This window comes from Gobio gobio (genome assembly GCF_949357685.1).
Source record: "Gobio gobio genome assembly, chromosome: 12".
NCBI classification, from domain to species: domain Eukaryota; kingdom Metazoa; phylum Chordata; class Actinopteri; order Cypriniformes; family Gobionidae; genus Gobio; species Gobio gobio.
Genome location: NC_137105.1, coordinates 52,603,506 through 52,619,628, shown reverse-complemented (window position 1 = coordinate 52,619,628; position 16,123 = coordinate 52,603,506). Strand labels below are relative to the sequence as shown.

The 16,123-nt window shown below is 44.1% G+C and overlaps 1 protein-coding gene across 1 annotated transcript; it reads left to right on the top strand.

Annotated features, from left to right (window-relative positions):
* Positions 1–1,745: 1,745 nt before the first annotated feature.
* tmem244 (transmembrane protein 244) lies at positions 1,746–14,986 on the top strand. The gene is made up of 6 exons (XM_079831084.1): positions 1,746–1,904; positions 2,069–2,154; positions 8,882–8,958; positions 10,261–10,386; positions 11,415–11,459; positions 14,748–14,986. Exons 1-6 carry the CDS (start codon positions 1,812–1,814, stop codon positions 14,843–14,845), a joined length of 525 nt encoding a protein of 174 aa, XP_079687210.1. The 5' UTR covers positions 1,746–1,811; the 3' UTR covers positions 14,846–14,986.
* Positions 14,987–16,123: the final 1,137 nt, after the last annotated feature.

Below are 16,123 nucleotides of genomic sequence, written 5' to 3'. Positions count from 1 at the left end.
TAGCTGGTTTATGCTGGTCATGAGCTGGTCCTTAGATGCTGGTCATGAGCTGGTCCTTAGCTGGTTTATGCTGGTCATGAGCTGGTCCTTAGCTGGTTTATGCTGGTCATGAGCTGGTTTATGCTGGTCATGAGCTGGTCCTTAGCTGGTTTATGATGGTCATGAGCTGGTCCTTAGCTGGTTTATGCTGGTCATGAGCTGGTCCTTAGCTGGTCCTAGCTGGTTTATGATGGTCATGAGCTGGTTTATGCTGGTCATGAGCTGGTCCTTAGCTGGTTTATGCTGGTCCTTAGCTGGTCATGAGCTGGTTTGAGCTGGTTTATGCTGGTCATGAGCTGGTCCTTAGCTGGTTTATGCTGGTCATGAGCTGGTCCTTAGCTGGTTTATGCTGATCATGAGCTGGTCCTTAGCTGGTTTATGCTGGTCATGAGCTGGTTTATGCTGGTCATGAGCTGGTCCTTAGCTGGTTTATGCTGGTCATGAGCTGGTTTATGCTGGTCATGAGCTGGTCCTAGCTGGTTTATGATGGTCATGAGCTGGTTTATGCTGGTCATGAGCTGGTCCTTAGCTGGTTTATGATGGTCATGAGCTGGTCCTTAGCTGGTTTATGCTGGTCATGAGCTGGTCCTTAGCTGGTCCTAGCTGGTTTATTATGGTCATGAGCTTGTTTATGCTGGTCATGAGCTGGTCCTTAGCTGGTTTATGCTGGTCATGAGCTGGTTTGAGCTGGTTTATGCTGGTCCTTAGCTGGTCATGAGCTGGTTTATGCTGGTCATGAGCTGGTCCTTAGCTGGTTTATGCTGGTCATGAGCTGGTCCTTAGCTGGTTTATGCTGGTCATGAGCTGGTCCTTAGCTGGTTTATGCTGGTCATGAGCTGGTTTATGCTGGTCATGAGCTGGTCCTTAGCTGGTTTATGCTGGTCATGAGCTGGTTTATGTTGGTCATGAGCTGGTCCTAGCTGGTTTATGATGGTCATGAGCTGGTTTATGCTGGTCATGCGCTGGTCCTTAGCTGGTTTATGATGGTCATGAGCTGGTCCTTAGCTGGTCCTAGCTGGTTTATGATGGTCATGAGCTGGCTTATGCTGGTCATGAGCTGGTCCTTAGCTGGTTTATGCTGGTCATGAGCTGGTCCTTAGATGCTGGTCATGAGCTGGTCCTTAGCTGGTTTATGCTGGTCATGAGCTGGTCCTTAGCTGGTTTATGCTGGTCATGAGCTGGTCCTTAGCTGGTTTATGCTGGTCATGAGCTGGTTTATGCTGGTCATGAGCTGGTCCTTAGCTGGTTTATGATGGTCATGAGCTGGTCCTTAGCTGGTTTATGCTGGTCATGAGCTGGTCCTTAGCTGGTCCTAGCTGGTTTATGATGGTCATGAGCTGGTTTATGCTGGTCATGAGCTGGTCCTTAGCTGGTTTATGCTGGTCATGAGCTGGTTTATACTGGCCATGAGCTGGTTTATGAAAAAAGTAAAGTAAATAAAGGAAGTAACCTGTTTGGAGAGCACTGAATTATTGTTTATCCGAAATCTGCACCATTTTCTAAAATGTGTTCATAAGTTTGCAATGCTAAAAGCAGAAGCAAAGCGTGTCCCGTGCTAGCAGGTGCTACTGTGAGGGCCTTGCTGAACCAGGAGTGTTTGAGTGTGTGTGGGTAATTAGCCAGCGTAGTCCAGGCCTGCTGGTGGGCTTTATCCTCAACAGATTTACGGAAGCGTTTTAGTGTTGCTAATCTTATTAAGAGCAGCCATGACAGATGCGCAGATTCAGTGTTATGCTACCTGCTAGCGTCGATCAAAGAATCGCCGGCCATTCATGTTGTTGGACTTCTGTTGCCGGTGCTGTGGGAGCGCTCTGATCAAACGCCATGGCCAGCTGCCCATCAACAGCAGGATCCACGACACCTGGGTAAAGCTCTGTCCGCGTCTGAGCCACTGTAGCTTAGCATGGCTATACGCATTAGTTCCAGACCGCCTGTAATGCAAAACTGAAGAGTGACTGACACCATTAGAGGAATAACTCATGTTTGATTGGACACTGCATAACCAGTTGTGTTGTGTGTTTATTGTCAGGTTGTTCTTCAAAACCTGTTGATGTGTATGGTGTGCTTCTACTCGGTGTACTACATTGTGGTCAGTCTCTGCATCGGCATTCTCAGGTGAGATTCTCACAACTCTCTCTCTCTCTCTCTCTCTCTCTCTCTCTCTCTCTCTCTCTCTCTCTCTCTCTCTCTCTCTCTCTCTCTCTCTCTCTCTCTCTCTCTGTGTGTGTGTGTGTGTGTCTGGCTCTTATGTGGTGACGTGTCTGACTTCCTGTATACTGAGAAAATAGTGAGTGGATCTCAGCATTTTGTAATATTTGTCCCACAGATTATAGAAATGTCTATGATTGCACAATACTTTCATGTTTAATGTGCTATTTCAATGTTTTTTCTAGTGATGAAGTTTGTGTACGAGCTGTTTAATTTTTTTTTATAGCTGTTTAATATTTGAATTCAAACTAAATGACCACATGATCATGAAGGTTCTATGAAGTGCCTGACGGAACCCTTTATGCTTCCATATAGAATATTTTCCTCATTTATAAAACGCATATACGATCAGATTTGATCATACATTTCATGGATTTCCTCTAACATCAGAAGTGAGGCATCATGAAACTGATGTGGAAATGTTCCTATGCGTCCGACAACTGAAGGGCGTGCTTCTGAAGCATAAGGGCTAGAAACTCAATTTTTTCCTCTTATTCCTTGGCTCAAGGCGATTCGATTGCACTATCACACCATTTTCCATTATGACAGTTTTCCCGCCAAATTTTCCCGCCAAAAAAGCGATTTGTCCAATTTTCATGAAAATCGAATCAGATTATCTTCAAATCATGCTGGCAAAAATGCATCAAAAGCTTTTTGATAAACCATTACTTGAGGCTACATGCAGAGTTTCGGAACAGTGCCACCTACTGGTCCGAAGATATGAAAAATTGCATTTTTTGCCTATAACTTCTGAATGGTTTGCTCAAAAATACTTTAAAATTTTGTCGTAACATTTTGTATTTTTAGAACGCATTAGCATATCATTACGAAACTCGTTATGAGTCATTGGGATCATGTCCTGAATGTACTCAAAAAAGTTTAGAGACAGCGCCTCCTTGTGGTAAAAAGTTATAAGGAAATGTCCAAAAATGCTAATAACTTTTTATTCATTTTGCCTATTTTAATGCAACTGGTCTTTATCATTGATTGGGTCATGCTGAGAACTGTGATACCAATTATGCCATATTTGCTTGAACTTGCTATCCGCCATTTTGAATTTCTTTCTAAATCATACTTTTTTCTAAATCAAACTCCTCCTGGACCATTGGTCTAATTTTCACCAAAATTGGCACAGATCATCTTCAGGCAAGAACAGGCTAAATAATCCGGATTCAGATTCATTCTAATCAAAAGCTATTAGCATTTTTTAAATCTCATTATACATTTTGACCAGAAGGTGGCGCTGTTCTGAAACCTTTTGAGTATGATCCATCTGAGCTAATGAAAACATGTGTTTCTAGTCCTGGTTCAAAAGTTATTAGCAGAAATGTAAGTGGATCTTTGGACAGGTGGTGGTGCTAGAGGGATTGAGTTAGAGACTCCAAATTTGCTGTGGCCAATTTCTGGACGGATCTTAATAATAAGAACACTTTGTAGCCTACCATAAGGGATATTTGTGGACCATCGTTCTGTGATGTATAAAGTGGGATGTGGATAAATGTGGAAACATTGATTGTAGGATCAGAGCAGGATCCGTTTAGATGCAAATCTGATTCTACTCTCCAGTAGTAAAAACCATAGATATATATACGTAGATTCCCCATTCGACCTCTCCAGGCACGTCGTCGCGCCGCCATTTTAGAACGGTCAACACACGTCCACACTTCAGATGCTGTCAATCATCACTCGCATTAAAAACAACAGCCTCTGTAAAGCCTGGCGCGATTTAAATTCCCGAAGAAATTGGATCACCTTTCACAGGTGACAATGTGTTGGTTTGTGTTTTCATATTTTAAATAAATGTATAATAATTTATCATTTTGACTCATAATTTATAATTTTCCCTGTTCTTAAAAATGATTTAAATTTGTGATGTTGATCATTTTATGACGTTTTTCTAGGATGATCTTTGAGAATTTAAACTTTCAGATAATACCTATGATGATTACTGAAAACATGGGTTGAATAAATAGGCTATATTGATGTTTATTAAACACATTACTAGCTAATTTATTACAATTTTTATAATTTATTTACTTTGATGTCTGACTGGTTGATGGTTTATGATTTCTTTCCAATCAACTTGTTTATAATGAGTTCACTGTGTTCATTAAAAGCTGAGCAATGTGTCTGTAGGGTTCTCTGATGGTCAATATTAATGAGATTAAGAAAATGTAAAAATCTTTGACCAATATATTTAGCATATGCAGAATTATCTACCATTAATGGTAAACAAAATCCTAACTCATCTGCTTCAGTCTATTGCTGTATAGATATTCATTTCATCCATGCATGTGTATAACTACGGTTGCAGACGCACAGGCAACATTTGAATATTCACAAAGCGCGTTCACGACCAGCTTTGACTGTTCGAAAATGGCGGACGGCTAAAGTATAGTGGCCCATAGAAACAATCGCTAATGGGGCATCTACGTATATCTATGGTAAAAACAATAGGTTACTGTCGTAACCCCGGTTCTCTGAAACATCGAGTGGAGAGATCCACCTATGGGAAGGGCATCCGTACCTGACCTCTGCAGAAGCATCCAATTGCACCAAGTCTGACAAGACAGGCAGGAGCGCGCAGCCAATGCCCGGTAAGGCCCCGCCCCTTACCTGCGGGCATATATAGCCTGCACGCGCTACTGTACTCCAGTAAGAATATTCGCTTCTCGTGCGGCAAGCGGGGAAAGGCTGGTGGATCTCTCCACTCGATGTTTCAGAGAACCGGGGTTACGACAGTAACCTATTGTTCTCTTTCATCATCTCGTGTTCGAGATCCACCAATGGGAGAGACATGGACAGCTCCCCGATTGCCCAATATACTCACAGTGAGGTCCTGTTAGCCAGAAAAAGACGGTCACCCCCAAGGGGGCGGTGCTTGACACGTCTCATAATCATGAACCCGCCAAACGGACGCACACACGTAACTGCGGTGTGCAAGCAGGACATGAAACGTGTGTGGCACACACAAAAGAAGGCAGGGTCAGGAAGACCCCACCCCCAAGACCGAATGTGCTACAGAGGTTCTGGTGACATCCAGCCTATAGTAACGCACAAACATATGGGGAGAAGCCCAACTGGCAGCAGAGCAGATATCCTGCAGTGGTACTCCCCTGAACAGAGCCGAAGAAGCGGCTAAGCCCCTCGTGGAAATGAGCTCTGATGCCCCCTGGGGGGTTGCACTCCCTTCAATTCGTAAGCTAAAACTATAGCGTCCACAAACCAATGCGAAAGGAGTTGTTTAGACAGGGGATCCCTTTTGTGGGGAGGAGCCCATGAAACAAAGAGTTGGTCACTCTTCCGGAAAGCACTGGTCCTAGCCAAATACGTCTGTAACGCACAGACCGGACACAGGGCATTCAGCCTTTGATCCTCCGCGGAGGAAAAAGGGCGGAGGGTGAAAAGCGGAAAGCTCCAACACCTCCGATGTGAACGCAGGAAAACATTTCGGCATGAATGCTGGATTAGGCTTAAGGAAAACCTTATTTCCGCCCAGAGAGAATTTAATGCCCGAGGGGTGAACCGAGAGAAATGTAGTGACAAAACCCACTTCATGAACGCCCTCATTCTCAGGAGTCCTAGTGGCAAAACCTCGATAGATGAAGCCATAAGACCCTGTAGCCTGAGACATGTGCGATATTGCACCCTCGCCCCTTCTCTGAACTGCGACAGACAGTTCATCAGAGAGAGAACGCGCTCCTGTGAGAGACGCGCTCGCATGGAGACTGAGTTAAGCTCCATGCCCAGGAATATCACATTCTGGCTGGGTGTAAAATTGCTTTTGTTCACATTCACCCTGAAGCCCAGAGATGTAATGTGCGCGAGCACGCGGCAGGTGTCCTGCAACACCTTTCCCCTCCAATCGGCTATGATGAGCCAATCGTCTATGTATGTCAGGATCCGTAGACCAGACATTCTCAGGGGAGTCAAGCCCGCTTCCGCACACAGACAGGAGCTGCGAGGGCTTAGACTCATCAAACGGCAGGATCGTGAATTCGTAACAAATGCCTTGATAGGCGAAACGAAGACACTTCCTGTGAGGTGGATAAATGCTTATGTGGAAAAAAGCATCTTTCAGATCGACCGATGTGAACCAGTCGTTCCGTTTTATGGCGCGGGCGAGCGAACCATGAGTTAACATTCTGATCTTGTATTTCCTCAAATGTTTGTTCAACACCCTGATGTTCAGAATAGGACGGGGGGAACCGTCCTTCTTTGGAACCAGGAAATAACGAGAATGAAAACCCTGGTTTATCAGATTGGGGGGTACCACCTGAATCGCACCTTTGCTCAGCAGAGAGGAGATTTCCTCTTTCAGAACGCGCGCCGTGTTTTCATCTGTGTGAGAAAAACGAACGCTGCTGAAAAGTGGGGGTTTCATTGCAAACTGCAGACGATAACCCTGCGATATTGTACACAATACCCATACGGGTGGTTCTACAGCTCGCGAAGCAGACACACGGCTCACGAGCGTGCCCACTCGCGCCGTGCTGGCTTCGTGTTTGCCCAGCTGGCTTATTTGTGATGCAATGACGCCCTCTAGTGGAGAAACTAGGGACGGCATGCGTGGGTTCAGAGAGCTGTCCACTCTTTGCAGAGAAAAGTGCTTTCTCTGCAACAAATTAATATGATTCGTCTGATTTAACGTGTTTTGTGTGTTTTGTTTTAGGGAAAACACTGGGGTTTGGGAAAACTGGGGCCGAAGCCTTTATTAGCTGAGTGAGGGGACACAGTAGGCTATGTGCGGTGTGGTGACACTGCTTTTGCACTTTCCCTCACAACAGACCCCCTGAATGGGGGGGGGGGGGGAGACACACCCCATCCACTAAACACATAGGCTGGGCAGCCACGGGAGGGGGGCAGCCTCCAGAAGAAACCCTCCGTCTTTTAGACAGGGTTACTGCAGAAAGAGAGTTCAAAGAGCTTGTCGCTCGAGAACGGTTTTGATGAAAGTTACGTCCCGGGGCCGGGGAATTAGGCAAATGCGCCTGGCTAGGGGCCGCCTTCCTAAGAAGGCACAACTTGAAGGCCTCGTCCTCCTCCTCCTCCTGGTCACATCCTACAAAGCAAAGCGCCATGGAGCGCCCAAAGGTTTGAAAGGCCTGACGAGCGTTATGGAGAAACAAGGTTGTAAACCGTGATGATCTCCTTCCATAATGCAGGAGAGGAAGATCCCTAGCTGTTGGCCCAGGTCGTCCAAAATTTCCGCCTGGTAAGCGGAGAGGAGGAGACATTTAGGGCCCTAACAGCCAAGGCCGAGAATTGGCCTGGTGCACCGAAGCAGAAAACGGTTCATCAGGGCGAGCAGCCCTCCCTGGACTGGGTTGAGGTGCCTGGCGATCGCTCAATAGCGGATGACCCATGCCGAGAGCCGCCATATTTTAACCTCCAGAGGGTCGCTCCAGTAATGCTGTGTGTGCTTAGCGCACGCTAGGAGAACGTGAAAGCTGTTACCTCAGGCCGAGGGGAGCTCCCAGCATTTTACCGTCGTAAATATCCCTCTCCTGGTCGGTGGCGCTCTGTGGAGCCGATGTTGAGACAAGCGGCCGCTCGCTCACACATCCAGGAAGATGGGTTGAGGCAAGGCTGCGGGGGCGCTAGCCTGGGGAATGTCAGAGGGCGGGATGGCCTCCTCGTCCTCTGATGGTGTGTTCACACCGGACGCAAATGAAACGTTTCGCGCGAGTGATTTACATGTTAAGTTACATTTCATGTTAAGTCAATGCAAAGACGCGAATAGGCATTCTACAGCGCAATTCGCGTGAATGAGAAGTCCCGCACGTCGTCATCACCAGACCCTGCCGGATCGTCGGCGAGCGGGGGGTTTCCCGCAAAGATGTCCTCTTCGGGGAACTCAGGATTGGGCTGGTCAGCCCAGACAAGAGCAGTCACGCCCCGGGAGGTCTCCGGTGGCGGGCTGTCGTCACTATGTCCCACTGGGTAGCAGCACCTTATGGTGGCGTCGCAGGAGTAACTAGGCAGCACCAGGCAGTGACTGCAGTTCTCCGGATTCTCTATGGCCTCTTCCGCGTGCTTGAGGCCCAAGCAGACCGCGCAGAAAGGGTGAATATCATAGCGGCAAGAGCACCACACGCGGCCGGGCAGGCCCGTGATAAACTAGCGCCGGAAAGAAGCAGGAATAGAGGGCGACATACCGGCGAAGAACTCAGAACAAATCTGTGGTGGCAGCCGTGGAACAGGAATGACGAGGAAGAGCGTGGGCGGCTCCGAGAGCAGACACAGAGAAACTGGCAGAATAGGAACTGTCACGCCCGGCGGAGGCTGATCCGAAGATATTTCCTCCTGCAGACAATAAGTGAGCAGCGCAAATTCGACCGAGCTGTATCAGTGAAGAGATCGCGAGAAGCGAATGTCAACTGGAGTACAGTAGCGCGTGCAGGCTATATATGCCCGCAGGTAAGGGGCGGGGCCGGGCATTGGCTACGCGCTCCTGCCTGTCTTGTCAGACTAGGTGCAATTGGATGCTTCTGCAGAGGTCAGGTACGGATGCCCTTCCCATAGGTGGATCTCGAACACGAGATGATGAAAGAGAACTATTATAACATCATCACATTCTTGCCCTGAAGTGTGACAGAAATGAATCCAGTGTGTGTGTGTGTGTTGTTCTCAGGGTGGACGAGGTTGACAGCTTGTTAGCGCCCTTTGACTTCACGACTCCACCATCATGGCACAGCCCAAAATACTTAGGTAGGCTGGCTCAGATGCACAGTGGATGTGGTGTGTGAATCTGAGGCTGACTGAATCCTGGATCAAGGTCAACACTAACTTTGCTTAATGATTTAAAGGCAGATTCTGAGAGTTTACCCTGTTGAAAAAAAAACAGAATATGCTGGTTAGGTATGTTCTGAAGCATGACAGCTGGTTTGAGCTGGTTCATGCTGGTCCTTAGCTGGTCATGAGCTGGTTTATGCTGGTCCTTAGCTGGTCATGAGCTGGTTTATGCTGGTCCTTAGCTGGTCATGAGCTGGTTTATGCTGGTCCTTAGCTGGTCATGAGCTGGTTTATGCTGGTCCTTAGCTGGTCATGAGCTGGTTTATGCTGGTCCTTAGCTGGTCATGAGCTGGTTTATGCTGGTCCTTAGTTGGTCATGAGCTGGTTTATGCTGGTCCTTAGCTGGTCATGAGCTGGTTCATGCTGGTCCTTAGCTGGTCATGAGCTGGTTTATGCTGGTCCTTAGCTGGTCATGAGCTGGTTTGAGCTGGTCATGAGCTGGTTTGAGCTGGTCATGATCTGGTTTATGCTGGTCATGATCTGGTTTATGCTGGTCCTTAGCTGGTCATGAGCTGGTTTATGCTGGTCCTTAGCTGGTCATGAGCTGGTTTGAGCTGGTCATGAGCTGGTTTGAGCTGGTCATGATCTAGTTTATGCTGGTCATGATCTGGTTTATGCTGGTCCTTAGCTGGTCATGAGCTGGTTTATGCTGGTCCTTAGCTGGTCATGAGCTGGTTTATGCTGGTCATGAGCTGGTTTATGCTGGTCCTTAGCTGGTCATGAGCTGGTTTATGCTGGTCCTTAGCTGGTCATGAGCTGGTTTGAGCTGGTCATGAGCTGGTTTGAGCTGGTCATGATCTGGTTTATGCTGGTCATGATCTGGTTTATGCTGGTCATGAGCTTGTTTGAGCTGGTCAAGAGCTGGTCCTAAGAAACTAGCTTTAGCTCAGAACCAGCAATTGACCAGCTCAAACCAGCTGCCATGCTTCAAAACATACCGAACCAGCTGTTTTTTTCAACAGGGTACAAATCTGATGATTATTTACAATACATGACACAACACAATTCAGTGATGGAGCACACACACTTCACACACAATTAACAAACAGCACTTACTGTGCACAGAAACGGGCTCCTGGTCAGTTTTGATTCTGAAGATGGCGGACGGATCTATCACAGCACTGACTAATGAAGATTTGATGATACTTGCATAATAAAGCACGTGTTTGCGTTGGCAGTTGTCTCTCAGACGTGTGTGTGTGTGTGTGTGTTGTGCAGTGAGTGTGATCTCCACAGAGGTGACGTTTGCTCTGGGCGGTCTGATGTTCGCCTGGATCGTGGAGGAATGGGTGTGGGACTACGCCATCACTGTCACCCTGCTGCACATCGGCCTGACCGGAGCCGGTGAGAACCTCTAAAACACCGGCAAGACTTCAGACTAGCCATGTCTCAGATCCAAAGCCTTTCAGCTGGGCGCGCCATTCTGGACTGTTCAAGGGTTAGTTCACCCAAAAATGAAAATTCTGTCAGTAATTACTCACCCTCATGTTGTTCCAACCATGTAAGACCTTCGTTCATCTTCGGAACATAATTTAGTATATTTTTGATGAAATCTGAGAGCTGTCTCACTCCTCCATAGGCTTTCAGAGGGACTGAAACTTGATGGCCCAGAATAGTAAGTAAAAACGTCATTTAAGGAGTCCAAATGACTACAGTGGCTCTGTATTAAGTCTATCATGCGACGAAAATACTTTTTGAGCGGAAAAACAACAAAAATAACGACTTTATCACACTATTATTGTTGTTCAATTTGAGCCTCTGACGAGAGTTCGCGGGAGTGCCACGACGCATGCGCGAGAACTGAGATTAACCCTACTCTGAAAGAGTGAGCAGCCAGTGGAGTAGTAGTAGAAGAAGAACGCCGTAATCTCAGTTCTCGCGCATGCGTCGTGGCACTCCCGCGAACTCTCGTCAGAGGCTCAAATTGAACAACAATAATAGTGTGATAAAGTCGTTATTTTTGTTGTTTTTCCGCTCAAAAAGTATTTTCGTCGCATGATAGACTTAATACAGAGCCACTGTAGTCATTTGGACTCCTTAAATGACGTTTTTACTTACTATTCTGGGCCATCAAGTTTCAGTCCCTCTGAAAGCCTATGGAGGAGTGAGACAGCTCTCAGATTTCATCAAAAATATACTAAATTATGTTCCGAAGATGAACGAAGGTCTTACATGGTTGGAACAACATGAGGGTGAGTAATTACTGACAGAATTTTCATTTTTGGGTGAACTAACCCTTTAACACGTTTACTCGTTTGCACCAAACACTGGTCATAATAAAACCACAGGCTTATTATATATCCACTGTTATTCTGTATTTGACAGTACATGACGGCTCTTTTTCGACTGTTTTGCGTGTCATCTTGTTTCAGTTATGGCAGATTTCCCCTGGACAGAGCACTGGTGGATTGCTCTCGGTAAGTTCTGTTGGGTTTTTTTTTGGATAATCTTTCAGTTTTGGCAGAGAAACAGAGGTCAGTTTAGCCTCTGACATCACACAATATCAATTAGACAGACTGGGAGAATGTATATAATAAGCAAGAAAATGAATAATGACTTTGAAATGTACAGTTCTGTCCTCTTCTCCACATATTAAAGGGTTAGTTCACCCAAAAATGTAAATTCTGTCATTAATTCCTCACCCTCATGTGGTTGGACACCCGTCAGACCTCCGTTCATCTTCAGACACAAATGAAGATATTTTAGTGTAAATCTGATGCTCTGAAAGGCCTCCATTGGCTCAACTTTACACTCTCAAGACCCTTAAAAGACACTAAAGACTAAAGTTACAAAGTCCATCTCACTACAGCGGCTCTACAATAACTTTATGAATCGGCGAGAATAGTTTTTGTGCGCAAAAAACCCTAAATAACGACTTATATAGTGATGACGATTTCAAAACACGGCCTCATGAAGCTTCGAAGCGTTATGAATCAGTGAGTCGATTCATGATTCGGATCGCGTGTCAAACCGCCAAACTGCTGGAATTTGGCGATTCAAACTGCTGAGTCGACTCACTGATTCATAACGCTTCGAAGCTTCATGAGGCCGTGTTTTGAAATCGTCATCACTATAGAAGTCGTTATTTAGGGTTTTTTTGCGCACAGAAACTATTCTCGCCGATTCATAAAGTTATTGTAGAGCCACTGTAGTGAGATGGACTTTGTAACTTTAGTCTTTAGTGCATGGGCGTAGATTACGCGGGGGACGGGGGGACGTGTCCCCCGCACTTTTAATAAAACGTACATTCGTCCCCCGCACTTTACCGAGTCTCACCGGTCCAAGTCGACCCGCTCCGTGGGGGATTCGAACCGGCGTCTAGTCGCACCCCTCATACTGGCTTACGTCTGTTACACGGGCAAGTTTGTTTACTTAGAAGCCCATGTGAATAAATCTAAATTTAAATTCAAAGACACAAAATAAAATATGCATGACCTGTCATTTTATTCGTATCCAAAAACAATGCGCTCCGAACACCATGGAGTGTTAACTCTCTCGTGCAACACTCTAATTCATACTCGACGCCAGAGGGCGCGCTCTCAAAGAAAGTCCAAAACGGATTCGTAGAAGTAATCACGTTCCAAGGGCATTCACAGCACTTTTTTTACGGTCTATGCACTGAACCAGCAGCTAAATAAAAATAACTGACTGATGAAACGCGACGACAAACACATGATTTCGTTTGTGTGTTTTTCAAGCCATCTCAAGGTATTTATTGACAATAAAGTATATGAATAATGCAGTGTTAATTGACATCCTTTTTAATGTTTAGTATCTTCTGCTCACCAAGGCTCCATTTATTACATAAAACAGCTGTTTACTATGTGAATATATTGTAAACGTGTAATTTATTCCTGTGATCAAAGCTGAATTTTTAGCATCATTACACCAGTCTTCAGTGTCACATGATCCTTCAGAAATCATTATAATATGAGGATTTTCTGCTCAAGAAACATTTATGATTATTATCAATGTTGCAAACAGTTGTGCTGCTTATAAATGTTGTGGAAACCATGATGCATTTTATTGTATAGGGTTCTTTGATGAATAGAAAGTTAAATGAACAGCATTTATTTTCATTGAATAAAGCACTTCAATAGAAATCTTTATTTATATTATAAATGTCCCTTGGGCTCAATTTAATGCATGTTTAATGAATAAAAGTATTAATTTCTCTCTTTTTTAATCTTACCACAAAAGTTTGAATAGTATCATGGTTTCCACAAAAATGAAGCAGCACAACTGTTTTCATCATTGATAATCATAAATGTTTCTTGAGCAGCAAATCAGCATATTATAATGATTTCTGAAGGATCATGTTGCACTGAATACTGGAGTAATGATGCTGAAAATTCAGCTTTGATCACAGGAATAAATTACTTAATTTCTTTTTACTATATATTCACATAGATAACAGCTGCTTTACATTGGCATAATATTTCACTGTATTACTTTTTTACTGAATTTTTTATTAAATAAATGCAGCCTTGGTGAGCAGAAGTCTTTAAACTTTTCTAAACTGTCTTGTTCAGTGATATTTTTTTAACATTGCATACAATCCATGGGTACTTAATGCACAAGTGTTTGTAGTGCATAAACCAATCATAAAATTGGCATAAAATATAAGGGAAAATATTATGCATATTAGTGGTTATTGTTCAGCAGTGTATTTGATATCTTACTGGATTAAAAGCAAGAGATCAATTAAATCTGTCAATTAGACAGAGGTCAGAAAAAACAGGTATTATACCTGACATTTCTGTCCCCCTCACTTCTGAAAAGACGCTACGCCCCTGCTTTAGTGTCTTTTAAGGGTCTTGAGAGTGTAAAGTGCATTGAGCCAATGGAGGCCTTTCAGAGCATCAGATTTACACTAAAATATCTTCATTTGTGTCTGAAGATGAACGGAGGTCTGACGGGTGTCCAACCACATGAGGGTCAGTCATTAATGACACAATTTTCCTTTTTGGGTGAACTAACCCTTTAACCCTCTGGGGTACTTCATTTATGGGTCACACTCAGGACCTTCGGGTCAAAAATGACCCCCACAGGAAATGAATTGGAAATTGGCAAAAATATGAAAATACAGAGTTTTTTTGTGCATACAATCTACAAATCAGCCAGAATGCAGAAAAAAAGGACTCAACAGTGAAGGGGTGAATCTCTAGTGCAAAACAGACAAAAAAACTCTCACACACACACACTTATACACACAAAAACACACACACACACACACAAATGAAAGCGTTCCATTCCAAAAGCTAATTGTGTTTTTGTGTGTTTTGCACTCTTGATGTTTTAGAGATCTTCACTGTTGAGTCTTTTTTTCTGCATCCTGGCTGATTTGTAGATTGTATGCACAAAAAAACCTCTGTATTTTCATATTTTTGCCAATTTCCAATTCATTTCCTATGGGGGTCATTTTTGACCCCAAGGTCCTGAGTGGGACTATTTTTTGTACGACCACTTAGACTTTTCAAATCCTGTCCCCAATTTTTGTGGGTGTTCATACCAAGTACCAATAAAGTCACCAAGTTTTCTTCTGGTCATTTTTGAGGGTTAAAGTGTTTAAGGGGACGCCAACACATATTAATGATTCTCAGTTGTTGAATTGCTGGTTCTTGTCTTGTTTAAAGTGTAGTGTGAGATGTTAAATCGGTGTGTCTCATAATCACACGACTGTCCGTCTGTCCTCTCTCCTTCAGGCTCTGGGTTATTGATGATGATTTTTGGAGGGCAACTTCTGGCTTACCGGCTCTTCAGAAATAATCTTGTGCATCCCGCAGATCTGCAAAATTTCTGACACACTGCGGATTGTGTATATTCTCAGTTTTGTATTGTTTTCTCTTTTTTTACTTCATGGTGTAGTTTTGATATTCCTACTCAATATTTTGCATTATGTATGTGTTTTGAAACTGCTTATGCTGATAAAATAATTCCAGGAAACCGTGACGTTTGGGTGGCCTTTCTAACATTGTGTGGTGAACAAAATCACAAAATCCCATAATAATCCAATGGATTTGATTCCTATGCTTGTGATATGATTGTGTCTGGGCACATTTATATAAGGTCATTTTTGGAGGGTGTTTTATTGACATCCCCGCCTATTGAAAAAGTGTTCGTAAAATGGTGATATCATGTAAGGCCTCTCATGGTAAGACAATTTATTTATTTATTATTATTATTTATTTGACAAATGTTTAAGTCTGCATTCCTCAAGCTCAACCATCAACCCCATTATGAAAAGTATTATAATAATTATCATGCTTTAATTTAATGGAAATGTAAGTGTATCCGCTGAAAATCAACAATCGGCCGCAAACTACTTCACTGAATGGCATGTTTTGTTGTTTTATTTATGTCTATTTTTCATTTCAATTTCAAAAGGCCCAATCCATATATTTCATTCCAATATTATTCTAAAGAGATAAAAAAATATGAAAATAATGAAATATTATGATTGTGTGTCATGAACTGCTCAGAGACGCACAGGCTGTGGATCTAAATGCAGTAGTTTATTAATGGTTATCTAAAATGGCAGTACAAAACCAAGCAAAAGGTCAAAACACAGGCAACTAATCCAAACACTAGGGCAGGAACTCCTCACACATCTCCTGTACTTTAGTCCTGACATAGTTTCTCTAACTCCTGACTAAAGACACACACACAGGAACAGACACGCGCTCAACAAACATGTGGCTTCTGAAACAGCTGGCGCCACACATTTCAGGCATCTATTTATGGTCTCAGTCGCCACGTCCATACATTCAGCCAGTCAGATTGGTGTGTTTATGTAACCAGTCCTATTCGATACGCTCCGAGGCAGGTGTGTGACGCTAAAGACCATAGCCACTAACGTCTCTTTTTAGGCCAGGGGACTGCGGTTTACACACACAGCTCTTACTCTGGCCAGGACAGTTACACTCACCCCCTAAACCTCAGTCCCATCAAGGTCACGGCACCAAATTAGAGATGCACCAATTGCAATTTTCTTGGCCGATTCCGATTTCCGTTTTTTTGTTAGTGAGATCGGCCGATACCGATTTTTGCCGATTCCAATTTTCTTTCAACACTCAAAAAA